General features: G+C 49.4%; 1 protein-coding gene across 2 annotated transcripts in view; it reads left to right on the top strand.

Moving 5' to 3' along the window:
* The first annotated feature begins 1724 nt into the window (after positions 1-1724).
* The window catches only part of LOC111847461 (mediator complex subunit 13L), a 60098-nt gene continuing 35027 nt past the window's right edge, over positions 1725-26795 (top strand). Inside the window, exons 1-2 of one of the 2 annotated variants that reach the window (XM_023818654.2) lie at positions 1725-3570; positions 15839-16076. In XM_023818654.2, coding sequence (XP_023674422.2) covers positions 3499-3570; positions 15839-16076 — 310 coding nt within the window. In that variant the 5' untranslated portion in view covers positions 1725-3498. The remainder of the gene's footprint in view (positions 3571-15838; positions 16077-26795) is intronic. The other variant, XM_023818653.2, reaches the window with a different exon arrangement.

Genomic DNA, 26795 nt, shown 5'->3' with positions numbered 1-26795 from the left:
AGGAGGAAGCCTGTGCAGTAGAGAGTGGACATGAATCACACAAGGTGGGGGGGGTTCTATACCTGGAGATGTGTGGCATCCCTCCGTATGGGTCATAAGGCCTAATTTCACTCACATTTACGTCTTCCTTAAGGAGACACCCAACACTGATGTATAAGCTTTTACTGTATTCTTTGCACAATACAATCTGCACAGCTTGCAGTTTTACACATATATGGCCGCATATTAAGATCGTCAGTCGGCCCCAGCAATCTGAGTCACGGCCTGTCCACACTGCTACCATCAGGCAGATGGCTAGGCAGCATCGGGTCCTGAACTAACAGCCTTCAGGATAATGTCCATAACCAGCTCATGGTGCTGCCGGACAACTGCCCTCTGCATTAGCTCCAGATCCATTTACTCAATACATAGGTAGGCACAACTTCACCATGACTCCTGCACTTTCATTTATCTGTCCATCCACGTTGTATTTGTACATATATATTTAACTCCCATTACTACCATTACTATTGTATATGTATTATATATTATTCATATTGCACTGTTATTGCTTTGTGATATTGCACTGCTGTTAGAGCCTTGCATTCCAAAGAATTTCACTGACCATTTATATGTGTGTAAACCGTGACTTGACAATAAATCTAAATCTATTGCACCATTGAGGTTTCATATCTGTCTCAGGGCTACAACAGCAGAAGCCGTCTTGGGACTGGAGACAGATCGCAGGTCAAAGTCTGTATCCACTCTGGCACCCGTTGCTCTAGTTAGGTATTTTCCTGGCTACTCGGTCCTAACCCATCTCTCACTGGGAATGTTTCCTTGAAACAGGATCCCCAGAGCCCTCTGAAGTTGTGCCTACAAGGCACTGAAGGAGGCTGAGCTGCCTAACAGTGGGCAAAATATTAACTCTGAATACTTATGCAATGTTGGGCTATTCTGTGATGGCTGGGATTAATAGAAGATTTTCTGGCAAAGAAAATAGTCACTAAAACGTAAAAATTGAGAAAGGTCAGGCTTTTTAATTTACCTTATTCGAGACCTGGTTTTTCAATCGACTACTTTCGTGATATAATGACCAGTCAGTTAAGCTAAGGACCCTGGAGGTGAATTTTCTGCTGTTTTCATACCTGAGGTTATGATTTTTGGCTAAGGATATCTTCGGAACTGTCCATTACAATGCTTCAAAATATACATAGGACTTCCTATGAACAATGAAGAATACAAAAATATTTGTATGCAATATGTGCTTTTCACTAAGTTGAAATAGAGATTAGTAACAATATTAAAACATCAAAGAATAGATACAGTAAATATGCCAAATTAATTCATCTAAACGGATGCAACATTTTGCAGCAGTGCAACGGTGCACAAGCTTGATAAATCAGGCCATGTTTTGTTATAGATTTTTCTTGCATGCTAAAACTGAACACAGTTAAAATTACTGTTATTTCCTTTTACACAAAATATTTCTTATCGATTAACTTTAAAATAACAATGGATATTAACAAAAAGGCCTATAAATAAGAAGGCAGTTTATGCCTTCGGATCAATACACAGCATAAATTATTCGCGTTCACTTTCGATCAGCGCGGCTGGCGCCTCCAGCGTCGCGAGCGAGGCCCGTGTCAGCGGCGATCCCCAGACGCCGCCGTAATTCTCGGCGCTGGTCACGTGGGCCGCCCGGTGCCGGATGGGAAAGCGAGTCTCTGCCTTCATCTGCCCGCCGCCATTACATCGCTCTATGTGGTGGGCTGAGGGAACGTGAGAGAGGCTGCGAGCGCAGGCGGTCACACGCATACACACACACACGGAGTAAGAGTAACACATAGTCATACACACACACACTCACGAATGTAACAGTAAAGACACTGCCTGAGACATAAGATGACTGAAAACGGATTCATCATCTGGAGCCCGCTGTGTACATTAGATGGCACATCGGCATTTTATGCGTTATTTTTTTAAAAAATGATTTTTAAGAAGACGTCTTGGCTTGTATTTTCACGGCGATCATCGTTATTATTGACAATATTTTTTTCTTCAAGACGTTAAAGACGTGGGTTTGGAGTGCGCCGCTTTCACTGTTGTGCTTTTTGAGCTCCCGGCCAGGCTGCTCGCTACATTTATAGCCGTTTTATTAATCATAACGCAGCACGGAGGATTGCCACCATTGTTGAGCTGTCACCATCGCCTTCGCGATTATCATTATCACAGAGCCATTGTTATTAGCTAAAAGCAAATCTTTGGGCTGCGACCTGCTTCGGCGGAGGACGTTTCGTAATGATATAAAACAGAAAGGAAGGAAGGAAGGATTTTTTTAGCCCCGGTCGGGTGCACTACCGTTTTCCTGATTATGGACAGACAATACTTTCTCGTTTGTTGAAGAATCGGCAAAAGAGGCTCCGTGCCGTGGAAAAAAAACGAATATCCAGGCGTTTCGGCTGCGAAATCGACGCTTTGCGGACGCGTCGGTTTGATCGCAGCAGCGGGGCAGTCCTTCGGTGGCTGTCGCTGTACAGTCTGCTGTTATTTGCAAAGTGAAACAAGGATTAAAAACATTCCTGTTCTCTATCGCCCGTGGTACCACACTGTCAGGGAACGCTGCTGGTAAGAAAGAAATACTATAAATAGCAGTTGCAATTCTCTAAAGCAAAACTATCACCACTGGCACGTAAAACGGGGGCTGTGTATCTGGCGGTTTCTAATTTTTGATTTTTTTTTTGCATTCCGCTGGTATTTGTTTTACCGCCAGCATGGCCGTTGTTTTAATACAATGACAATAAACAATGTTTTGACGACAACGTTTTCCCCCTTTTTGAGCGTAAAGTTGCCATCGCCATGAAATCGCGGCTGTTTTTGTTGACCTTTTTCCCCATTTTGATGGTTTTGTAGAGAAGGGCAGCACGACGTGTGGATTGTAGTCTTACTGTTCTTTAATCGATAAACTAACGACGCGGCGAAGGACTGCCATGGATGCAGTAAGACATTTCCCCTTGCGAGGATTATACAAGAATCCGCTTCGATATATGCGCCTTTGGCAATGAGTCGGTTCGGATCCCTTGACCTGGATTCTATGATTTTTCCCCCCAACCTTTATTTTTTAAACTAATCTTCAAAACAAGTATGGATTTACAAAATAAACTCGGGTGGCTTTTGTGTTAAGATCGAAAGCGGTGAAGATAAGATTCATTTTGGCCACATATTGTTTCGAATAAACTTACAGCCCAGTTTGGATTCGGCGCTTCCGGAGATTATATATAATATATCATTGATTTTTATTTTTTTCGGTCCATCAATTAGCCTGATAAAAAAAATTGATGTCGGTGCGAGGAGATTCAATTTGACACATCGTCTCCTTATTTGGCTGTCATTTTTCCCGTATTTTCGGCGGAAGATACAGAGGCTTGGGGGAGAAACGATCTGCCGTCGCGGCTCGGTCGTGGTACCGACCCAGGATTTCGACATGCCCAGCACTGACGACCCGGTCGGCGGACGATTATGACTACAGCGGCGAACTGGGTGGCTAACGGGGCGAGCCTTGAAGACTGCCATTCCAACCTCTTCTCACTGGTACAGAAAAAAAGCAGATTAGCAATTTTATTTCAAAGCAAAATGCCGCATGCGATTTTAAAAATACACGGGGAAATGGAAAGCTTCTGTAGAAACGGGGCATGGTTTGCGGGGAGTTTGTGTGATTTGCGGTGCAAAGGTGAACCAATTTTGCCGGTGGCTTGATACACCGATCATTAAAAACGCGGCGTGAGCGCCGGATTGATCTCGACAGAGCAGATTCGGCAAGCCATACTTAAAGGCATGCCCACTCTTTAAAAAGGTGTTTTTTTTTGCAATCAGCCTCTCTCCTGTAGGGTTTACAAAATGCATTCCTCTGGACCTTTTTGAAGCCGCAGGGAGTTTGTGTAAATTGTGCATTGTATCCACGTGTAAGATAAGGTTTTTTTTTTTTTTGCCCCTGTCTTGTTTGATTAGAAACACAGGGAACAGAGGCGTACAGAGAGTGTTACGGCCCACACATGACAGTTGCGACTTGCTTAAAGTGGTTAATGAAGAAGTAGCGATGAATCCGTAGAGGAAGTAGATGAGGCTGAATGTGTCACGTTGTTCTTTACGTTCAAGAATAAGGTTCCCAACATGGATAGTAATTCATGATTGGTAACCTGTCTGGTTTAAGGGTACACTACAGGGCCTACTTCTTAGATAAACATGTCACCTGTAGTTTAGAGTAAGCTACTTGCATTCTACACTATCTTGTGCTGGTGGTGGACCTGTCTAATGTGCAACTTCGTAATGTTTTTTTTTTATTATATATATAAAACCACATATATATTTATGGTTATTTGAGGATATGTTTAACTTTTTCTTTAACAGTTTGTTAATAGTGTGTAAATATTAATAATGGTTTGGTTCCTCGAGGTAGATGATTCAGATGGATGTAATCATCTTCAGTGACCGATACCGATGGTGAAAATAGTTTTTAATACCGCAGAGGACGCTAGGTGACCCTGGACGCTTTGCCTGGTGAGATGAAGCCCCACTTGGGGGTGTCATAAGGGGCCTTCATATCACATAGGCGGTAATGAGACGTGACTGTGCGGGTCCCACGCGCTAATGTGCTGTATTGATTATAATTAATCAATGATACACACGGGGGCCCCGTGAGCCGTCGTTATTGATGGCAGCCGGCTGGTTGGGTGGGTGGGTGGGGTGGGTCGTGACGGTAATGACGGGGGTGGAAGGTGGGGGGTGGCATGGCAGCTGACCGTTTTTAGTTCCTTTTTTCCTGAATCCCTCCATGCCATGTCTGCCGTGGGAGAGACGCTTTCATTCAGAACTAGTGGCATGGCATCTTGGCAAACTTCCACGCATCTGAGAGAACGAGTTTATCTGGAAGGGGGGGGGGGGGAGGTGGATGAGGAGGCTCTCGGTCGGAGTATTTACAGCTGGGGCTGCACCTCGCGTGAGCGGCGGTGGCGCGGTACGAGCAGCCATCCGCCCGGGGAATGGGCCGTGTTTGAGGGCTTTGTGGGAATAAAACCGGCCCCCTGGGTTTGTGACCTGTTTCTCCAGCGCCTGGGTGCCAATCAGTTTGGGTTGCTTACAAGAACGACTGTCTGAAGTCGATTTCCTCCTATTACTCTCTTTAATATTTCTCCCTTTGCTTTTCTGTAGCTACTTCCTTAGTTTTGAGAATGTCATTTATGTGAGGCCTTAAAATGGAAAAAATATTATTATTCTTATGCTTTTTTCATGGGACAGTAGGTGGCTGAGTAAGGTTTTTTTTTTTCTTTCTTTCTTTTTCTCTCAGATGAGTATTATAGGAAGTACGTAGCTGATGTGGTAAAATGAACCAGCCCAGAATAACTTTAGGTAGAAAAAAAGAAAAGCTGTGAATGGAGAAAACTATGAATGGGAATTCTGCCTAATATGGATGTTTTGTGAAACAATATGAATAAAGTTATTAGTAATAGGAATAAAAGTACATCTCGTTGAAAATTTGTTTTTAAATTTGAGTCATGGGAGTTGTGGAAATTGTATAAATGCTAACAGGAAAAAAAAAAAAATGGGGTGAGGCCCAAAGTCACCAGGAGCAGGCTGTTGGATTGTGGCGTAGCTCTGGGTTCCTGTGCTGTGGGGGAAAAATGAGCGAGAGAGAGAGCGAGAGAGGCAGGAGGGAATCTGTTTTCGTTTTAGGAAAGCAATGTGCATTTTCTGAGAGCCGGCTCTCTGCAGCTGAAGCAGGTCCTGCGCTCTGACTCATGCTGAAGTCACTGCTGAAATATGCAGCGTTGCGAATGTACGGGCAGTAATGCGGGGAATAATGCCACTGCTAGCTGGGAACACAGACACACACACGCATGTGCAGACATATGCAGGATGTGCCGTAAACGTGCACACGTGTGTACGGTACTCGCTGACCTGCTTTGGAGGAGCCCTTTTCCCAGACTCAAGTAGGTAGGACGGGGGTTATGTTGGGATAGAGGTTGGGGTCGACACTGTGGCATCCGGATGTGTGTAGGCTTGAGGCCCGCTGATGCATTACCGTATGTGCATTAGTGGCTTGCCTGTGGTGATGCCTGGCTGGGGTGCTGCCACTCTGGGGGCCCGCGAGTAGCCCTGGACCTTTAGTCCATCCGGGCATGTGACTCAAGGTAGTAGGTTCTAAGCCAATAGCTTACTGCCCCCCCACCCCCTTCCCTGTTAGCGCTTGTCATTTTTTTTTCTCTATTTCGGATATCCCAGAGGCCCCCGGAGCAGGCTAATTATCCCTAACCGACGCCCCATTCTGTCTCGTAGTTCCTAATCGAACGGGGAGCTTGCCCCGACTGTTGGGCGGGAATGTGGTTTCCCCACTTTACCCCCCCCCCTCTCAACCCTTTGCTCATTGCCCTTCCACAAATTGATCTAGCGATAATCGCTGTCATGATGCCACGTGATTATGGGTGTAGGGGGAATAGGGTGAGTCGTTCCGCTTTCTGGAGGAGTCGGCCCCCGGGCCAGGTCGGGGGGGGGGGGGGGGGTTGCGGCTGATAAGAGACGGCGGTTGGCGGGTTTGCCTGGCTTCAGGTGGGAGATATTCTGGAGTCCCTGGATCTCGAGTATGAAGAATGCGAGTCCTGCAGTGCCAGCTGTGTGCTGCTATTCTTAGCTCCCCTGGTGTTCCAGTGGGTAGTACAAAGCCAGTGTGGGGGGTGGGGGGGGGAGGAGGCTGGGGGAATAGGCAGTGGTGAGGCAAGCTCCCACTGCTGCTATCACAGTAAGTGGAGAGGCTGCTCCATAGCCCACAAGTTGATGACCCTATTTTTACGTTGTTAATCTCTCTTTTATGCATATAAGTCTCTGTATTGTATCTCTATTTTAGGCTTCATATTTATTCGTAGCTGAAAAATCAATGGCTGTGATATTATGTGAAAGACTTGAATAAGAAGAAGAAATGTTATTCCACCACAATTTTGGCTTAGTTGTGAATTACCAAGGCCCTCTGCTCTGTGACCTTTGAATCCCACTGTAACTATGAGCCTAAAATAAGAGAATTCTGTTCCATGTGGCCGGATAGCTGCACTCTGGAATCCTAGGCCCAGATGTGTAAACTTCCTGAAGGGGGGGGGGGGGGGGAAAGAACGCGCTCCCATGATGTGACAATGGGCCGGCGTGTGGATTTTTGAAAAGCGAATGCTGCCGCCTCCTCCTTTCCGAAAGCCTGACTCACGGTCACTCCCACTGCAGAAACCAAATGAGGGCTCCAGGGTGCTGGCATTGTGGAAGCAGCCGGCAGGTTGGAACCTGTCAGGGTTCGACGGCAGAGCTGCCTCTCTGTGCATGTCCCACGGTCTGTGGAGAGCCGTGTTCTCCAGTTGCTGAAGTGTGTGTGTGTGTGTGTGTGTGTGTGTGTGTGTGTGGAGCTGCTATGTGCAGTTGCTAGCATTGTAATCAGATGGAGGCCATGCTTACAGATGACTCAGGAGTGCTAGTCTGCAGTTGGTTTGGTTCATTTCCAGCAGTTACTGCATGAAGAGTTAAGATGCTTACAGGTTTTTAAACCACCTAATTCAAAGTGTCCTGTTGAGCACACAAGTGAGTGTTGTTACATTCTTTCATTTTTTTTTTTCTCCATCAGAATGTTTGAGGGATGATTTGGTAGTGCTTGCCCCCCACCCTCCCGCCCCCAGGTACTGTGGTTTGGGAGCTGAACTCTTTTGTCTAAATGTTTTCAAGTTCGAAGCCCCGGGGAGTGCAAAGGGCTCTTCCTTGTTGAGAAAAGTTTATCAGGTTGAATAGGTTTATAGACAAAGACGATGCCAAATCTTGTGCCTCGCAGAAATGGTTGAGGATTGAATGGTGCGACGTGCAAGACGGACTGCACCGTGTTCCGGAGGCGAGATGGTGGTCGAGATTAGCCGCCGCTCTGCGGTGATGTCCGCTAGCCAGTCAAGGGGGGGCGCTAACATAACAACTGGACCATTCGACGGACTTTATCTTGTAAATGTGCTTTGGGTTGGATCCTACTAGAATTAAATAACTGGAAAAAAAATCTTTTCGGGGTCATAAGACTTACTGCAAATTTCACAGCAGAGTATCACGCCGATGGAGGGGGGGGTTAGGGTGGAGATGTTTTGTTAGTCTTGCAAAAACAAGAGCTTTGAGTTTATTTGTGGGATGAAGTGCTGATTTCACGGATGCCCTCTGCTTGTTTGCCTACTGATGCCTCGCGAGGGGAAAGCTCTCCTCGGCGCGCGGCGGTATCTAAGACGCGGGATTTTTTTCCCAGCACATTACACACGCTTGTGTGTACTGCGTTAATTTTAATAATGCTCACCGAGAATTGCAGTCTCATTTTTTAGAATTTTTTATATATTTTTTTTGCAATGAAAGACGTTGTACAAAAAATAGAGTAATATGTTGCGTTATATCTCACAGCACTGGTTGTGGTTAAGGGAAAGCAGTGCTGAATGACGCCGTCGAGCCACCCGCAACCTCCAGCGACATGGAGACATTTTTCCTTTTATCGTCCCACACAGGCCGTTTCACGCCGTGTGACGCCGCTCGTCTATGTGGGTTTTGTTTTAACTCCTCATGTTTTTGTCGTTTCTAAATGCTGCCGATGAATGTATTGACTGTAAACATCAAGCTGGATCTTGTCCCCCTCACGGCTCATTCATAATACGGCAGCTAGCGGGTGGCTAGCGGGTGGCTAACCAGTGAGCCGCACATGTCCGCCACAGTGCTGGTGGGCAGGAGATGCTGCTTACCCACATGCCCCTGCGCTCTTATGCAAATTGGCCCGTTAATCACTTTTGGTAACTGTCAGGAAAGCTTTTTTTACATTTATTTTTATTTACTTGTAAATATTCTAATGTTATATTAATAGATGGTCAGTGTAGGAGAGTGAGATATGGCTTGTCTGTGTTTTTCATGCATTAACGTTAACTGCAGTGTTTGTTCAGATGATTAAGGATGTACATTATATCGGTCAGTGGATGGTCATTTTTATCGCTGTCGAGAAATAGCACCTTTTGTTTGATGCTATCTCCTGCCATCGCTTTCTTTGAACCCCATATCATCAGGAAGAGATTGACGGTGCTCTGCGGCGTCTCGGACCTGCCTCCGCGTCGGGCGGTCGCCGCAATCAGGCGGAAACCCGGCCGTGTGTTGCGCTGCTCAGTAATGGGCCACCACGCTGCTTATCAAAGCCTTCCGGATATGCCGGCGAGATGCTGGCATTAACGTCACCAGATCAGATTGTAGCAGATGGATTCCAGAATTAATTGGAAAAATGCTGCGGTTACGATGCCGCATATCCACAACACGGCCGGCCCAGTGGCTGGCAGAAAATAAGAGCGTTTCTTCAAATAAACAGTTAGCGGGGTGACCAATAGCCGTGCTTGTTTATATCGCCACAGCAACAGTTGCTAAATCTAGCCTGTGCTAGCTGTCTGAAGGCTGCAGCGATGGAGGACGCATGCCGGATGGAGCCGCAGATTTTTCCTGGAGAGCAGAGGAATGTTTGTGTGCCTGTGTTTGAAGGAAACCGTACAGTATTTTGGTAAGCATCTACTGTAGTTTTTCAAGAGCAGCAGCACTGACTGAAGAATGTCAAAGACTGTAGTATTATCCTTTCCAGAGAGTGAGATAATTAATAATAACCTCGGAACTGCAATGTTATTTTTTATTCTTCTTTCTTAAGCTGATGGGCTGGGTGTTGTTTACAGAAGCAGATTAAGGCCTCTCTGTTTAAACTAGTGTTTACACAGTCTTCCGTTCTTATTGGATTTTCCTTATGGGATTCAGGAAAATGGCCCAAATTTCAGATGTTTGTAGAGAGTGCGGAGGGCGGCCAGTGAACACGGAGCCGGTCTGGGGTGGGGTAGAAAGGCTGCGGAAAAGGCACAACGTTAAGGCACCGAGCAGAGACTACCTCCTGATGACACGAAAGGGACTTTCTGATCAAATCCTTCCCCTAGCCCTGTGGGGGAACCTGATTTTGCTTGTTCACCCGGCCTGAACTTGCCCTTTGGGGTCATACCCTACAAAGATGTGAGCATGGCAAAGACCAACCAGCAGTCTGAGAACATGGATTCCTCTTTCTCTCTGTAAACTATTGCATAGTGGCAGCCCCTGAGAACTTCCCCGTATTCTTGCGGTTTTGTTTATTCTCCTTCCTGTCGTCTTTCATGTCTTGCTGGCGCCTTTGGAGAGCTCAGTTTACAGTATGGCGACCCTGCTGCCGTGTACCATTGGGCCACTTGGCTGTTGCCAGAGCCGACTCCGGCCTCCCAGTGAAAATACTACTTCCTTTAATTTTATCTTCCTCCTGTAACCCTGGAGACAGATACTCGGAAATTGAACAAGTTGCAGACGACTTAGATGTTTTATGTTGCTTAGCAACTGTCCCCCCCCCCCCTAACTTTCATTCTCGCCCCTTTTCGATGTCTTTCCAGCCTGCCAGAGTTAATTAAGTTGCATGAGGATGATAGTAAAGGAAAGCTTGGTTTATTTATTTGCTATTTAATAATTAATTTGGGGTTGTGTAGTGGGGCCAGTGTTTAAAGTTGTCCGCCTCTTCGGATGCCGTGGGCTTCTGCTTTCTCCAGGATCGGTCAGTTTCTGGACTTCCTTGGACTTGTTCCCTGTCACCCTTAACCCTGCGTCCCTCCCCCTGGTGGCTAGTCGTAGGTCGATTGATGCGCCGCTCGCTGTGAGCCGCTGCTGATTGGCAGGTCCATCTGTCACTCTGCCCCAGGGACGGTTGTCGCTCTAATTAGGACGCTCGCTCTGCTCGCCTCCCGGGGCTTGATCCAGCAACTGAACTGAAGATCAAATAACGCACCTCCTTTGTAGGGCCCTGGAAAGGTGCCGGCAGAAGATCGAATAAAAGCCCCTGTTTAAGTGCCGTGTGCCCAAGAGGCTCTTAGCTACACCTGCGTGGCACTCCTGCATCCCCCCCCCCCCCCCCATTGCAGACACATCTGCTGTGGCTCTACTCTCCGGGCCGTTGGAAGATCAGCCACTGAGAAGCAGGAGATGAGTTTGTCTACATTCATTTTTTTGAGCACTGGGGAAGGGTGGGGAGAGATCTTCTTACTCATTGCGGATCTTTTACTGGGAGTATTACCAGGAGCGTGGGCTCAGCGGTCTGGAGGGCACGGTGTACTCTCAGTCTCCCCCCTGGGGATAATGCTGTGAGGAGTCTGCTCGTGGTGCAGTCTGGAGCACCTGTTCTTCTGGGCTGGAGCCACCAAGGAGTGGTAGCGGCAGAGGAGAGACCAGGACACAGGCTCTGCTGCAGGCCAGTCTGCTCATCTACCAAAGTTTCCTTGAAGTGCATCCTTCAAAAGGCTTTTATGATGCCTGGGAAAACAATAAGCATTTCAGAGTAGAAAAATATAACAACAACCAAGGAAACTCTGTTTGGCAGATAAATAACGTATGGCTTTCTCAGGAGGAACACTAGTGCGTTAAGATCTTGTAAAACATTAGTGTTTCTGCATCTGGGAACAATGTCATTTTGGAGTAAAATCTCGCAGTGATGTCATGTTGATCTATTGGGAGAGTTCATCCTCCAGTATCGCATTCCGGTTCAAATTCCTGTGCCCAAGATTATTTAAATCTGTTTATGTCACACGATTCATGGTAGTGTGCCCATGCTATCGTTGAAAATTATGGCAGTGCCCCATTAATTGAATGCTGAGGTTCTTGACGCTTTTATGGGTAGTAGTAAGCAGAGCTGTGATATTGCGGAATGGTCATTAGGGACAAGATGGTGAACTGGTTCTTCTGCTACCTCCAGAAAGCTTCCCTAGGGTGTCTGACTGCTGGGCAGACTGTTGCAGTAATGATTATAGCACCTTGTTAGGAAACCCCTTTAAGGAGTAGCAATCCCCCAACCTTCAGTCTTTTGCATGTTTAGCTTTTCTGTTTCTTGGTCAGCTCTACTGTCCCATTCAGTACCCAGGAAGCGGTATCACGGGTTATCATGTTGTCTTCCATCCTCGATTCCACTTTTCTTGGGTGAAGGGCATGGTTTGTGGCACTCGGGTTTACAGCAGGCAGGACTAGGCCCAAAGCATCAGTTAATTGTTGACGTTGGGTTGATGTTGACGCTGGCTCTGGTGACCTTCTCAAAGGACCTGGGTTGAGATAAAAGTGCGGTAACGTTGATTCCTTTGTTGCGAGCCTCCCACATGCTGCTGTGGCTCCTTGTGTCTTGATAGATGACTCTTAAGGTGACGCTTGTGTCTGGTGCAGTTTTCTTCCTCCCGCAGAGGTTTGCTTACTCTGCATCTTGTCTGCTTTCCTCTCGAAGCACTCACTTTCGTTTTTCTCTTGTTGTTTTTCTTCGCGTATCTGCGGACGGCCGTGTTAGATGCATCTGTTAAGGCTCTGATAACCTGCTGTGCAGAAATGTGCGGTAGCTTTTAGGTGAAGGCGAAGGGTAGCGTTACCGGTAGCAGGGCCCGGTAAGTGGGCTTGGAGAACTGAATGGGTCGATCGGGAAGCGGACACGTTGCTGTTGGTAGCTCCCATAACGCTGCAGCTCATCCTGGCTTGACGGTGACCGATGGCCACCACTGGTGCCATACTGCTCTCCGGGTCGTACAGGCCAAGTCACTCTGGCACACGCCTCTCCAAGCCGCGTTTTGCGATGAACCCACTGGACAAGCGCTGCGGGAGCAGTCGTCCATCAGCCGTGTGGCCTCCTGCTGAGGCTCTAATTGTTGAGATAGGAGTCCTTCTCAAGCAAACTTTTTTATCTATCTATTGTTTTTTTCTGATGGAGGTGATTGAAGCTTCATAGCTTTATTATTTGCTAGCAAGGACTGTACATACAACCAAAATGAGTTCTCTGTGTACCTTGAGATTCCTTCATTTGAAACACTGCTGGGGGGGGTGGGGGAATGACAACAGGAAGTCACTAGAGAAAATAAAGAATAGGCCTGTTTTTTTTTTCCCCTTCTACAGGAGAGCTGAAGTCCTCGGGGCAGGGAGGCTAGGTGTCGAAACGCCGCTGCTGTTTTTTGCCGCAGACCTGTTTTCGAGCAGACGGCTGTTTGAAGCATGCTGACGGCGCTCGTTGGCGTGTATCGATTGTGGGGGGGGGGGGGGTTGGGGTCGTGTTGTTTGGTCAGCAGTGGCGGGGTCGCTAACATGGAGACTGTTTGCCGCTGCTGCATGCTCTTAGATAGACGGGATGGCGAGACCCGCGGGATCCCCTGAACTGGGTATGGATCCGGTTTTGGTGGCTTTTGCCTCCACTCCCTGACCACGTGGTTCTGGGTAAAAAGTGCTTCCTGGACCTCCTGCCTATTTTTAGGCCCGGATTATCGCTGTGCCGGGCTTTATATCTCCTATTACGTTTTGCTCTCTCATTACAGTGCTTGTAATTATAAGGTGTGCTGCTGCCCTGTCCCCTCAGTTCACAGGCACTCTTAAGAGCTACAGCTCTCCGTCATGCCACATTCCTTATTCCTTATGTTAGATATGTGGGTTGCTCTGAATTTCCCCACTGGGTGTAATGGAAAAGGTGTGGACCTGGTGCAAGTATAGATGTTTTCCACCTCCTGAATCTGATGTCAAATTGAAAAAAAGTGGCTACACTCTCTAGCCACATGTTGAGTGTGAGGTGTGCAGCTGGGTTGGGCTGTGGCAGCACAGCGTTGACCTTACCTCGCCGACTGAATGTGAGCGGTAGCGCCGAGTGTGCCAGCACTCCAGTGCCAAGGGGGGGGGGGGGCAGTGAAGGGGTGGCCCTGGCTTTTTGGCGGAGAGGAACAAGGAACGGTGTTCATCGGCTGTTTCCATTCCTGGACCAGCGCTGAGGACCTTGTTGTGCTCCTGCAGGAGTATGGCTTTAAATTAAATGCTTTTTGTTTTTTCTCTCGGTCAGGTACCATTGCCAGCTTGTCCCCCCCCCCGGTACTCTACCCACAATATAAACTGGTGTCACTGGTGACCCGGCAACGCTCACCATGATCATGCATGCCCGTCCATGCATTCAGAAACGTGTATTTATACTGAATTCTAAACTGTTTACAGTCCATTGATAAACCGATCCCTCCTGTTATTTGCCTGAGCTGTTTGCTGCATTGTGGCAACCCCCCCCCCCCCACACACACCCCCCCGGTCTCCTGATACCGTACAGAAAACTTGCTTCATTCAATCTGGAGAAAATGAGAGGCTGTCAGAAAATGACAGTGTTCCAGTGACTGGGCCCTGACAACCCCCCCCCCCATTTCTGTCTTTTGTTTTCACCCTTCGGTTCGGCGAAGCTTGATCATGCTGACAAGACTAGCATGTCGCCCTGCCGCAGTTGAGGGGGGGGGCACAGCACGGTACGGTGCCTTTTTTACACAGTGACTGTATGGAGGGTTTCGGTGACATGCCGGCCAGCGTTTAAGATGCGCCTCGGGGACGTGTTGCGCCGATCAGGTTTGCTTGCTGTAGCACAATATTATTCCCCTCTATGTACTTACTGGGCAATTGGGAGCATTAAAATCCTTTAATAAAAAAACTTGCAATTATTAGGCTCCAGGCTCATCTTGACCCTGCACTGGATAAACATTTATGAAGGATGGATGGATGGATCTTGCTGTTTGAATCAGGATAGGGAGATGGAATTGCATGATGGGGAAGGTGGTGGGAAGGTTTTTATTAAGGTATCAATTTTAACGGGAGGAGAGGAATGAAAGAGCAAGACAGGTGTGCTGGCTTCAGTATGCAGGAACGTGGGCAGACTGGTGTGGAAAGGACGGCCAGGTCTAGAACCAGTGGATAGAACCGGGGTCCGTTTTAAGTTATCAGTGTCAGGTGTTGCTGTCTGAATGGGGTCATCACCCGGACTTGCCCTACAGGTTCAAACAACATCAACCCAACAAGCGTCTATAAGAAATGCACAGCAGCAGGAGGAATTTAATTAGAATGTCAGAGAATTACGATCTTGATGCTCGTGATTATAGTCAATAAAAAATTAGCGGCAGTGTGCTAATGTTTGGTTTTGCAGCAGGAGACTGCTGAATAGAAAGGTGGCGGGAAAAATGCGTCCTGTTATCCCAGGATAGACATTTGTCAGTTCAAGTACATCGGTTTAACAAGCTAGCTTTATGTATAACGTGCTGATTTGATGCCTACTAACCAATAAACACAATACAATATAGGCAGATTTTTTTCGGAAATTCCGATATGCCCTTTCTTACCTGGTTGTTCATGCTTTGCAAAATAATGAAACGTCAATATATATGCATTTATCGTATTCAAGGAAATGTGTAGCGCTGGCATTCAACTGGCTCCGTTTAATGGTTATCTTGGAAATGCGGTGCCAAATGCGCTTGAGAAATGCGATAAAAGCATTTTAGGTCCCGCCGGACCTCCTAAGCTCTCGAGCTCACAGGTGGACGGATCCCTTGCTGTAAACAGGGTGTAGCAGCTCTCTGGCGTGTTGGGCACTGCAGGTCTGCCAGCCACTGCGCGAAGCCCACTGGCGGCGTCTCCACACATCCCCGGGGATCCTGGGGTCCATAGGGAGCGGTACTTTCTGGTTAGTCTTTTGGGGCTTAGACTGTTTAGATTACAGGGGGATGCTCAGTATCTGCTCACCTTCAGTATGTTTTTTCCCTCTGCTTTTACATTGGTATTAAGTATTACTTTTTAATGAAAGATACTGTAAAACCAAATGCATGTATAGGATAATGAGCATTTCGGGTCCAGTTTTGCACAGGAGTTTTTTTTCTTTGTCTTGTTGTGTCTGATTCAGATGTTATGTATTAATTTGTTTCATGGTTTTTACCCCCCGCCACCCCATTTCCCCCCCCCCCCCTCCCTTCTTCAGGCGGAGCTGACCGGCATCAAATGGCGACGCTACATCTTCCGCGGTGGGGGGGAGTGCGGGCCCGTGATCTCGGCCCCCGCCCAGGACGACCCCATCTTGCGCAGCTTCGTCCACTGCGTGCAGGCCAACCTGCTGTGCGTGTGGCGCCGCGGTGCCAAGCCCGACGCCAAGGAACTGTGGATCTTCTGGTGGGGCGAAGAGCCCAACCTGACTGACGTCATCCACCGGGAGCTGGAGGGTGAGTTCCATAACCACCTCCACCCCCCCCGGGTCCTGAAGCTCAGATGTTTGGCTGGTTTCACATTTTTAGTCGGGTTCCTGGTTGCCCGATTCTCATCTGAAGCCCCAGGGGAGATGGAGGATGAGATGTTGAACGTCTTGCGTTGTTTTCGTGACGCTCCCTTCATGCAGTGCGCTCGTGGAAGGATCTTTCCTGGTCGTCGCCTCCTCTCCATGCACTTCACCTGAAAGAGTTGCCGCCATCAGCACAATTTGGCCTATTTATAGGGGCATTTGCATTCTCTGGCTGTGAGCGCGCAGGAATATCTGGTACGGTGACTAGCGAGGCAAAAGAGATCTGGAACTGAAAGGAGGGGAAGAGTAAGTGGGCATTGGCTGTGTGGGGGTGGGGCGGGGCTGCATGGGGACAAAAATGGAATATTCAGTTTGATATCCATTTTTTTGGTTATGAATGGTGATGCTCCTCACTGAGAGTCAGACATCTCTCCTACACTGCATGCTGTGCCACAGGAGCAGGTGCCCGGCAAGTCAATTGGTTCAGCAGATTTTCCTTTCTTAACGTCGACATTCCGCTATTTAGACAGGCTTATGATCGGTTCTCAATTTTATTTTTTTCCTTCCTAAACGTGACATTTAAAGAGGTGACCTATACTGCAGAATTATTTCATCTCAGCAAAAGATACTCAAAAAAGATGTACTAATCTATTGGCCGGGAATGGAGAAAAGCGTAAAATTTTAGTTTCAACGGATTCACAATGCCGTTAATAACCGCCGTTGGCGTGGTTTTGTGAAGATGTATTTTACCATCGCAGAGGTAATGATTTTCAAGCATGTGATTCCTTTCCTTGTTTCGGATGGGGCCTCGCACAAATGCTGGGGTCTCTTTCAGGCCGAAGGGAAGCCTTTTGCGATCAAACCGAATTCGGTTTACTTGGCTAAAGGGGCTGACTCGCGCGGTGGGCGGGCGGAGCTCGGGGGAGTTCGTAATGTGGCTGCCGACGTAGGGAGGGGAGGGGGGTGATGGCAAAGTGGGCTTCTGGGCCACTGTGCGATTTACGCCACACCGCCAAGGCTCCTTCAGCGGCGTTTTTAAATTAACATTAGCGTTGCCCATTTAGAGGCGTCAAGGGGAAGTTAAAACAACAGTTAAGGCTTTCAAACAAGAAAAAAAAAAAATACCTTTCATTGCTGCAAGAGTAAAAAAAATAGAAAGTCTGGCTTTCAGAGTTTGGTGAAGAGTGAATTTACCTGTTCCCTGACCTTGCTTTCGCAGCGGAGTTGAATTGAACTTGAAACACTGTTTAAACACGGGTGTTGGTGTCTTGCACAGCCACTTTTAGGCCCTGGGTAGCCAGTTATGTGAATGGAATTTGGCACGACTGGGTGTAATTATCTCGTTTGTAGTGCTTTTGACGCGGATGTGGCTCCTGTAGCTTGCTGTACATGATATACATGTTAAAAAAAAAAAAAAAAAAAGAGGCTTCGCTCTCCGATACATTGAGTGAATTTTAATGAGTGTGTGGCTGATGTCCTGATCTCCCTCCCTCTCTCTGTCTCTCGCTCTCTCTCTCTCTCTTTGCCCCTCTCATTTTTGGCCTCTCTGGTCACATTGTCATCAGTTGCCACTGGTGACAAGCTGCACAGGGGAGAATTTTGAATGGTTGCCTAACGATGACAGGGTTTGCCGGCATACACCAGCCTTGAATCCAGACTAAGTAAAGCTGAAGGGTGATGCATGGTTTTTACTTGTATTTTACTATGTATTTATTTAATTCTAGAGATAGGGGAGGGGAGATGGTCAGTCGGTCTGTCTGTCTGTCTGTCTGGAATGGTTTGTTGGGAGTGCATGCCCATGTGGTGTGTGAGTGTGTCGGGATGCGGGGGGGGTGTCGGGATGCGGGGGGGGTGTCGGGATGCGGGGGGGGGGGGGGGGCGGGCGGGGGTCACGTAACACATGATCCCTATGTCTCTGTGGCTCATTGAGAAGTGGCTGACTGGATTATCAGGCGAGCCTCGCAGTGATGCCCCCCCCCCCCACACACAAACAGACTCACAAACTCCCAGCTCCACCCGCCCCAGCCCCCCTACCCTCCTGAGTGTGACAGGGGGCCTTTTATTCCCCCTGCTGAAACCGGCGCTTGAAAAAGCGGGCGAATGGCTGCCGAGACGGCGGCAGCTATCTGTGCCCCCCCCCCCATCCCACCCCCACCTTGATCCTTTCTTCTGGCCCCCATCTCATTCCTCCACACTGGGAGCTCTGTGCAGCCCCAGTCGGCAGCACGGGGTCGGAAGCAGAGGTCGCAGTGGCTGAATGGCGTGGGGGAACAAAGGAGCGGTCACGCTAGCCCCCCCCCCCCCCCCCCAGGGCACGCTAGCCGTGCACTGCAGACCGGGGTCCCACCCCCCCCCCCCCCAAACAGCGGGCAAAATTGTTCCTGGAGGCCAGGAGTGCTTAAACGGTACAATGTTTTGGTTGGCTTGTCACTCGATGGGGTATGACTGCGGCTGTTTGAGAAATAAAAGCTGGTATTGTCGGCCCTCGTTACACATGCCGTGCTCTACGCCGCGCCGTACGCCCCGCTCTACGCCCCGCTCTACGCCGCGCCCTACACCGTGCTCTACGCCGCGCCCTACACCCCGCTCTATGCCGCGCCCTACGCCGCGCTCTACGCCCTACGCCGGCAGTTGCGTTGCATCTGTATTCTCCGCGGTGCTACCGGCCACTGACGTGCCTCCTTCCGGAACATTCTTGCCGCCGAATGGCCGAGCAGGAACTGCTTCGCAGTGGGCAGTGGAGGACTGCTCGTTTCAGGCGGGGTGTCCTGTCGAGCCCCTGCCCCCTTCGCAGTGACGTGCTCACAGATGTCACCCACAGTGCCCCTTCGCGGCCCGGAGCGGAGGTGCTGGTGGACTGATGATCGACGTTCCCTAGTGTCAAACTCTGAGCACTCAGACATCTGCATCTTAAAACACAATTACAGCTCCCTCTTATTTACTAAGTTAAAAAAAAATATATATATGTTTTCCGGCCTAGAAAAAAATCTTTACAGATCTTAAATGAAAATGAAGATATAACGAAGGAGGTAACATGTTGGTCGTTTCGGTTGTAAGGCAGCACTCACTGGAACTCGAACCCTGTGCCACTGCCGCTACCCACCTGCTTTCCACGGAGGAAGAACAACCACCTGTCTTGAATTTTCACCTTTCCTCCACCCCCGCCCCCCCCCGTCCTCTTTTTAGTAATAGAGACATCTGAAGTTTTTTCCCTTTTTTTCCTTTGGTCAGATTTGCTTTCTGTATCCACGGGCCGGGCTGTATCTACCAGGCTAATTGTATAATTTAGAGAGAGAACTTGGGGGGGTGGGGGGGCGAGACTTATGTTTGGGTTAGTGTTAAAAAGTAAAGAATCGATACGGGGAAGCTCTCTGGCCCCTCTGACCGGCTCCAAGTACACCGGCTCCGATGATTCTTGCTGATTGGCCGGATCTTCCATTATATCAGGGTATCGTGCTGCTCTATGCTCCGGACGCCGGTCATAAAGGAAAAGAAAAGGCTCTGGAGTGTCGTGAGACGGTCTGCTGCTGTTTAGAGCCGTAAACAAACATGTGTCCCATTGATGGTGTGGACTCTCTCTCCTGGCTTGCCACAGGATGGGGAACTTGTGGAGAGTCACAGGTTCTACCCTATGCTCCTTTGATGGGGTCTGACATCATTTAATGTTATTGTTGTTTCTTTTAAATGGAATTGATTTATGCGTCTCTGTCCCCGTGTGTGAATGACTTCCCCCTTCTTTGCTGTTATGCTGGAAAAGTTGTAAAAAAAAATACTTTCTAGCCCATGTTTTGCTGTTCATCCTTCTCCTTGATCTGCCCCTTGGATCTCAAGCTTGTGAGGAGAGGGGAGGAGCCGTCTCTGGGGCGGGGGGTGTGACCGGGGCGCCGCGCGACGGCAGACAGACGCAGGCGGATCTTTCTGCTCCACGTCTGAAGCGTCTCAGAGCTCTGAAAAAGCCCCCAAAAAGGAGCAGTAATGAATGTGTTGTGTAATACAGCCAGGGACCAAAGGAGCAGTAAAATGACTGTAAGTCTGTGGAATGAGCAGAACCATTTTTTTTTGTCTATTTCAGATGACGGGTTCCTTACTCCGCAAACCTAGTTAAGTGGGAGAGGAGTATTTTTAGGACCATGAGTAACATACATAAACCCCCCCCCTCCCCCGAGTAGGAAAGAAATGCAAAAGGATGATGCCAGAGGAGAAGAGACAGTGGGGGGGGGGGCAGACCTTGAGGAGGCTGAGTGACAGTAGTGGTCCAGCAGGGAACGGATGGTGAGGGGGGGGGGTGTTGCGGGAGGCAGTGGAATGTGTGTGGTTTTGTGGGTTGTGCGAGTGGTAACGTATTCGTAGGTATTGGTTAGGATCTGAGCCCAGTGTAGCAGCTGGGGAATAAAAAATGTAATAAATTGACAGGAAAACAGGAAGTGTGTCAGTTTCCATATGCAGGAAGGTGCCGGCCTGGTGCATGGGCTGACTTCAGGTTGGCTTTTTGTGATTAAGTAAGCCTTCGTCCGTTTCCCCTCTTTAAGTAAGTTTTTCTTGGCGTGTTCGCGGGGGTGGGGACCGAGGGGAGGGTTTCAGCCCGCTTCCCCCACTCCTGTTAACCCCGTCCCCCCTCATGTCAGCTTCGTCGCCTCCTCCTGGCGGCACTGGGGTAAAGCGGGCTCATTCTGTGAGCAGAGGTCAGGGGAAGGGTCCAGCAGCCATGGCGGGGGTGGGTTGGGGGGCGGGGGGGGGGTGTGTGTGCTTGGGGCCTGGGGAGGGAACGTTCCCAGGAGCTGCAGTGTTACAGTTTGGCCCACGCCTGTGAAAGAATGAGTCACACGTGGAGCTCTCCGGCGCTGTGAGGACCAGGAGGGATGGAGGCTCCTTCCTCGCCATTTATTCCGTGATGAGGACCTGTCTCCCGATCTACGAACACCCAGAGCGATTCTCGCTCAAAACCAAAAATGGCCGGCGTGGGTGTGGCCTGTGACCTGGTGACCGAGCGCGACATTAGCCTGTCGCGCTCCCGCTCGGCAGCGGAGGGGAGATGAGTTGTTTTCCAGCTGCACGGAGGGGTAGGGGGGTTGGTGGATGGGGGGGGAGTGTTTGGACTTGCACATTTCCCCTCGACAAGCTTTCTGTTTTGAATGAAAAGCCGCAGATTGAGAGAATGAGGGCTTTGTGTGTCTCTGTGTGTGTGTGTCTGTGCTAGTGTGTGTCTGTGTGTGTGTGTCTGTGCTAGTGTGTGTGGGTGTAACGGAGAGAGTGAAAGAGAGAGAGAGAGAGAGAGAAAGAGAGGGGGATGCATTGAGGAGCGAGCGGTGTGCAGGGCCCTGTCCTCATCCCCGTCCCCGTCTTCATCCCCATCCCCGTCCTCGTCCCGGTCTTCGTCCTCATCCCTGTTCTGGTCCCCGTCCCCGTCCCTGTCTTCGTCTTCATCCTCATCCCTGTCCCCATCCTCGTCCCTGTCTTCGTCCTCATCCCTGTCCCCATCCTCGTCCCCATCTTTGTCCTCATCCCTGTACCCGTCCCCGTCCCTGTCCCTGTCCTCGTCCTCATCCCTGTTCTGGTCCTCATCCCTGTCCCCGTCCCTGTCCTTGCGCTGCTGTAGTACTCGCTGTTCCCATGTCGGGCCTCCATGTGCTTTTTTTTATTGCATCATTACTTAATCCTGCGATCTTTGTACCAACTTTCTGTTCTTGTTGCCCAGCTCAACGCCCTGCCTGCTCTTATGCAGATGGCTTTAACGTGTGTGTGTCTGAGTGTGTGTGTGTCTGAGTGTGTGTGTGCCTGTGTGTGCGTGAGTATGTAAGTGTCTGTTCTTGGCGTACTCCCTTTTCTTTTTTAATCAAAAAAAGGAAAAAAAAAACAAGACAATGCTTTTGCTCAGAAGGAAAACGATGGCTGTTGTTTTCTTAACTGTGACCGTAAAAAGATTCGATCGGGTGAGGGGAGGTGGGGGAATATAGATGTTTTTAAAAGGCTTTGCAGAGAGTAAGTCTTTGGACCGATGAGGACCCTGGCACCCCTGTCAGCCTGGTGTCAGTAATACCCAACCCAGCATCCGGGTCCCGGCTGGTGAAGCTGTGGGGATTGACAGAGGCAGGTGCAGAGTGAGGGGCCACTGCAGCCCCCGTAGTCCACGGCCGGGCCTGAAGCGGGTGATCTGTCCTGAACCAGCCATCAGCATTTGGGCTTCTGTCTCCCAGCTTGTTTTCACTGTGCCAATTGCCCTTTACATGTAGCAGGCAATACTGAACAGAGAAAGTGTTTAGGGCGGGGGGGTGGGGTGGGGGGGAGGACGCTAATCAATAAGCATGTAGGAGGAAGCAAAGGCTCACGCCACTACCAGTGCATTATTGGCTGGCTGTTGCTACGCGGGCTGACATTTTAAAAAAGAAATAGTCCCATTGGCTAGTTTTCTCATGTTTTTCTTTATAAATAAATAAGATTTAAACTAGACGTTTTCCTTACAATGAATAAAACGCCACTACGGCAAAATGACGAAAGCTGCGAAAGCATCTCGTGTCACCTCCAGCAGCGGAACCTCACCAGAAATCTGAACAAATTTTTAAAAATAGATAAGGGAAAAAAAAAATTATAAAAATAGAGCGGCGTGAAAGCGAATACCGTGTGACTTTCTGGAGTGGCGACGGCGAGTGGAAGGTGCCCTCGCGGGGAGAGCTGGGCCGCCACGGCCGGGGCCAGTGCTGGGGTCCTGCTCTGTATTTTCCACTCAACGATGTGATTTTGAGTAAATTTGGAGAGGGGGGGTCATTCTTTTTTTCCATTTTTTATTCTGGGTCCTTATTCACGTGTGTTCAGGGTAACTGTTGGCTTATTTATTTTTTTGGTTCGTCCTGCATTTTATGTGATTACAGGATCACTCTCGATAGGTGCACATTGGGAATGCAAACTGTAATGCAAGCTGTTCTCAACCCCCCCCAGCCTCATCCGTGGGGGTGGGGGGGCTGACTCGTGCTCCCGGTGGAGCAGCGCTGCGAACAAGCTGTGTGCCTGAGTGGGTCCAGCAAGTGGTCCAGCTGGCAGTGCCGTCCGAGTCGCTGTCAGAGTGCAGAGGAGGGCTGGACCGGGGCCATGCCCCTCCCTCCCTCCCTCCCTCTCTCTCTCTCTCTCTATCTCTCTCTCTCTCTCTCCCTTCCTGCCTCCTTGTCTCCCTCCTTCGCTTCATCCTTTCTCTTCTCCTCTCCGGCCTCTTGAGGAAGCAGGGGGGGGGGGGGGGGCATCTCTGATGGTACGTTAACCCTTGAGTGCCCGCCATTGGGGAGGGCCCCAGAATCCCGCTGGATAGCCCTAATCACCCCCGAAACTGGCCTGCGGAGCCCTTCACACGGAGTGAGGGCTTTTTGTTACGATGTGCTGCCCCCCCCCGACACAATTGTCTGTGTTTCATGGGGAGGCCGGCGGCGTTTTTTTTTCTCCCCTAAGTAGCCAAGTTATCTTGCGATATCGCATTAGCGTCGATAATGCTGAGGAAATGCTTGCCCGTCAGATATGGCCGATATTGGGGTGGGACAATGCAGCCGTCGTTTAGGCCTGTGGGACCGGGGCAGGTGAAGGCTGAGAAATGCGAGGGAGGGGCCAGTCTGCTGCAGCGCGTGACGGTTATTGTGACGCGGATGCTTTCGGGTCGGAGTGTTCCGACCGCGGCTCTCGCGCCTTTGATGTGGGAGGCACAGGTGGCAAAATAGGACCGATTTAAAATCTTGCAAGAATCCTGTGCATTCCCCCGCATGCACATGTGAGAGTATGGCGGGGACCGCAGATGTGAAAGTGGAAACCCGAAACCCCCCCTGGGAGATCAGGGAATCCGTATGCCTTTTCTGTACGTCTTCAGGTACTTTAATTAAGAGCACATGCATGAGGTGGGGGGGGGGGGGGGGGGGGGGTCTGTAGGGTTGCGTCTTGCCCCCTGCGGGATTTTTACCTGTAGGGCTCGTGATGCGGTCTTCAGATCTGACCTCCCTTGACAGCATCTGTAGTGTCGACTTGCAAACTTCAGCAAGCGACCCCTGCTGGACACCGTGGAGAACTCCTCCTAAATGGTGGACCTGATAAATAAGCAAATATCTGATGATGATTAAGTATATCAATAAATACCCTGGAATAAGGTGAGGAGAGAAAATGGGCCCTATAGCCAGTAAAGATGGTATAAAAAGCATCAGCGGAGAAGCCGGGGCTTTGTGGCTCGGTGACTCTGATTGGGTAGGTTTGCGGTGGAGGGTGGAGTCTCGTTGCTTCAGGAGGGCAGGACAGTTCCGCCAGGATGCTGCGTGCAGGCTGTGGTGGCGATACTGCCCCCTAGAGATGTGCGAGGCACCTGCAGGCCCTTCCTCTTCAGTGCATAAAAATCAAATATTACCTGTGAAATTTTACTCAGGAGCTTTAAGTTACATAAGATCTGTGTGTGTTTGTTTTTTTTTTTTTTTTTTCTAGAGTGAGTTTACGACCTTGTACACAGTGCAGCACTGCATAAAAATGGCATGTTCTTAGACAGTGTGCAAAAAGTTTTAAAAGTGAAAAAATAAGTCTGCAGAAGCAGGCACGCCAATGGTTTCTCACCAGTTGTAGGTGAGGAGCAGAGGAGCATGAATGTCCCCCCCCCGAGGGACACGGCACGAGGGGTCGCCACTTCTCCTGTTCTCTGTGATTGTCGTCCATCTTGGCCCTCGCTTTTGCACAAATGCATCAGCTTTATTTAATAAGGTGCAGATTTCCCAGAATGCCACAGACTGTTTTCTTCGTAGATGTGTGCTGCCTGTGTAAGTAACTGAAACTGGAAAAGGGTTTGCGGAGGTGGTCATCCCCCCTGTAATATTGGTGTGGAATACTTTGAAAATTCCCCCAGGATATCAGTTGCTTTGCGGCTCGACAGAAAAAAAAATATGAGGCATACCAAATAAAAATGTGATTGATGTGTTTCTGGGGGGGGGTTTGGAGGGGGGTGAGCTGCTGTACTGTTTTTTTGGGGGGGGGGGGGGGTGGCTGCTCCATAGTGTGCACTTAGTAAGGGGCTCCTTGGTGTAGCATTCATAGGACCGGAATGTCGGGCATTTCAGTGTATTTACGTTGTCTTTGCACGGAAGTAAATGGGCCGACTGGTCCACCTGAGAAAGCCACGGGTGGCTCGACATCGTGTGCCGGCATCGGAACGTTCCGTCTCTCACGCTTTGCTCTGTGTGAAGGTAAACAAATCGACACGCTCGGGTCTTTTCTGCATTTCTGTTTAATCTGCTAATCCGAGATTTGGGTCTCGTTTCAAACGCGTGCTCTGTGCTCAGGTGACTGGACTAAGATATGTCGCTCATTTTTTCTGTCTTGCTTTTTGGCTCTGCCGCCGACTAAAAAAAAAAAAAAAATCGAGCTCCCTAAGTGGACACGTGAGAGAGAGCGTTTTACTCATTAGCTGTTAAGATTCCCTGCGCAAGGTCCATTCCAACTACGGTTCAAGGTGCACTTGGGAGCCACGGAGTAATAATTGAGTCGTCCTTCTTTTCATTGGTCGTCGAAAAGGTCTTTCTTTCCGCCAAGCTCTGATGGAAATAACAGCTGCAGATATCTTTTTTTTTTTGGCATCTGCCTTCTCATTGGCTGTTCGGATGTTCACTTCTAAAATCAATAGGAATGCTACCTCAGGACGCATGGCCCCCCGATACTTTCCAGGAGTGAGGACGATTGGCCAGAGAGGCAGGGCCAATCAAATCAGGCAGATTAGATTTGGCATGTCAGGTGGGCCATGCCAGTGGGTGTGTCTGCTGATCAGTGATCAAATAGGCTGGGGTGCGGGGTGGGGTGACTGTCACGTTACGCAACTGCGTCGGGTAACACTGTTGGCTTTTGTCCGCCCTTGGCTCTGCGTTTCCCTATGGGCCGCGCTGGCCAGGCTCCAAGGTCCAGTGAAACCCTCCCGTTTTCCCAGCCCCCACAGTTCCTCTCTCCCTCCCCCTCCCCCCACCATGCTCCCTCTCCTCCCCACCCAACCCCCACGCTCCACACAGAGGAAAGCTTGAGTCGGCTGTCACCGACTGCCCCGGCGATATTTAGTGCTCTCAGGTTTCCCTGCGCCGCTGGCCGTAAAAAACACTCACGGTGCCGCCCTGCCGATTGCTGCTGCCAATTCCGAGCTCGCCAAGATTGGCGCCGATTGGAAAGTGAATCTTTAGTGGTTCTGCTTAAGAGACGTTGATTATCTGACGGGGAAGTGGGGGGGACTGTGTGTGTCTGTTGGGGGAGATGGAGTAGGAACTTACACGGCATCAATAAATATGAACACCGCCTGAGTGAAGCTGCGTCTATCACCAGCGACCGGAAATGTTTAACCACAGCGCTCTGCTGCTGAATCCAGAGTGTGCTGATTGGCTCCGATTGCTGAAAAATTCATCGCACATGATGGGTCAACCTTTCAGATTTGGCATGGGGCCCTTATCTGCTACGTCGGCATTAGCCAGCGGCCATATCGGTGCACAGATTCAGGGGCTGTGTTTAAAAACAGCAAAAAATAAAAAACTTTTTGTGTATTTTTGTATGTGCCCATTATAATTCATACTACATGTTGTTTTTATTTGATCTGTCAGCTTGTCTGTTTAAAAGAACCTTTCATCCTTTGGTTGTATTTAGCCGCTAATCCCGGCCGCGAAATGGTATCTATAGTTAATCT

The sequence above is a fragment of the Paramormyrops kingsleyae genome, chromosome 7 (genome assembly GCF_048594095.1).
Source record: "Paramormyrops kingsleyae isolate MSU_618 chromosome 7, PKINGS_0.4, whole genome shotgun sequence".
NCBI lineage: Eukaryota > Metazoa > Chordata > Actinopteri > Osteoglossiformes > Mormyridae > Paramormyrops > Paramormyrops kingsleyae.
This window is presented reverse-complemented; position numbering and strand designations above follow the sequence as displayed.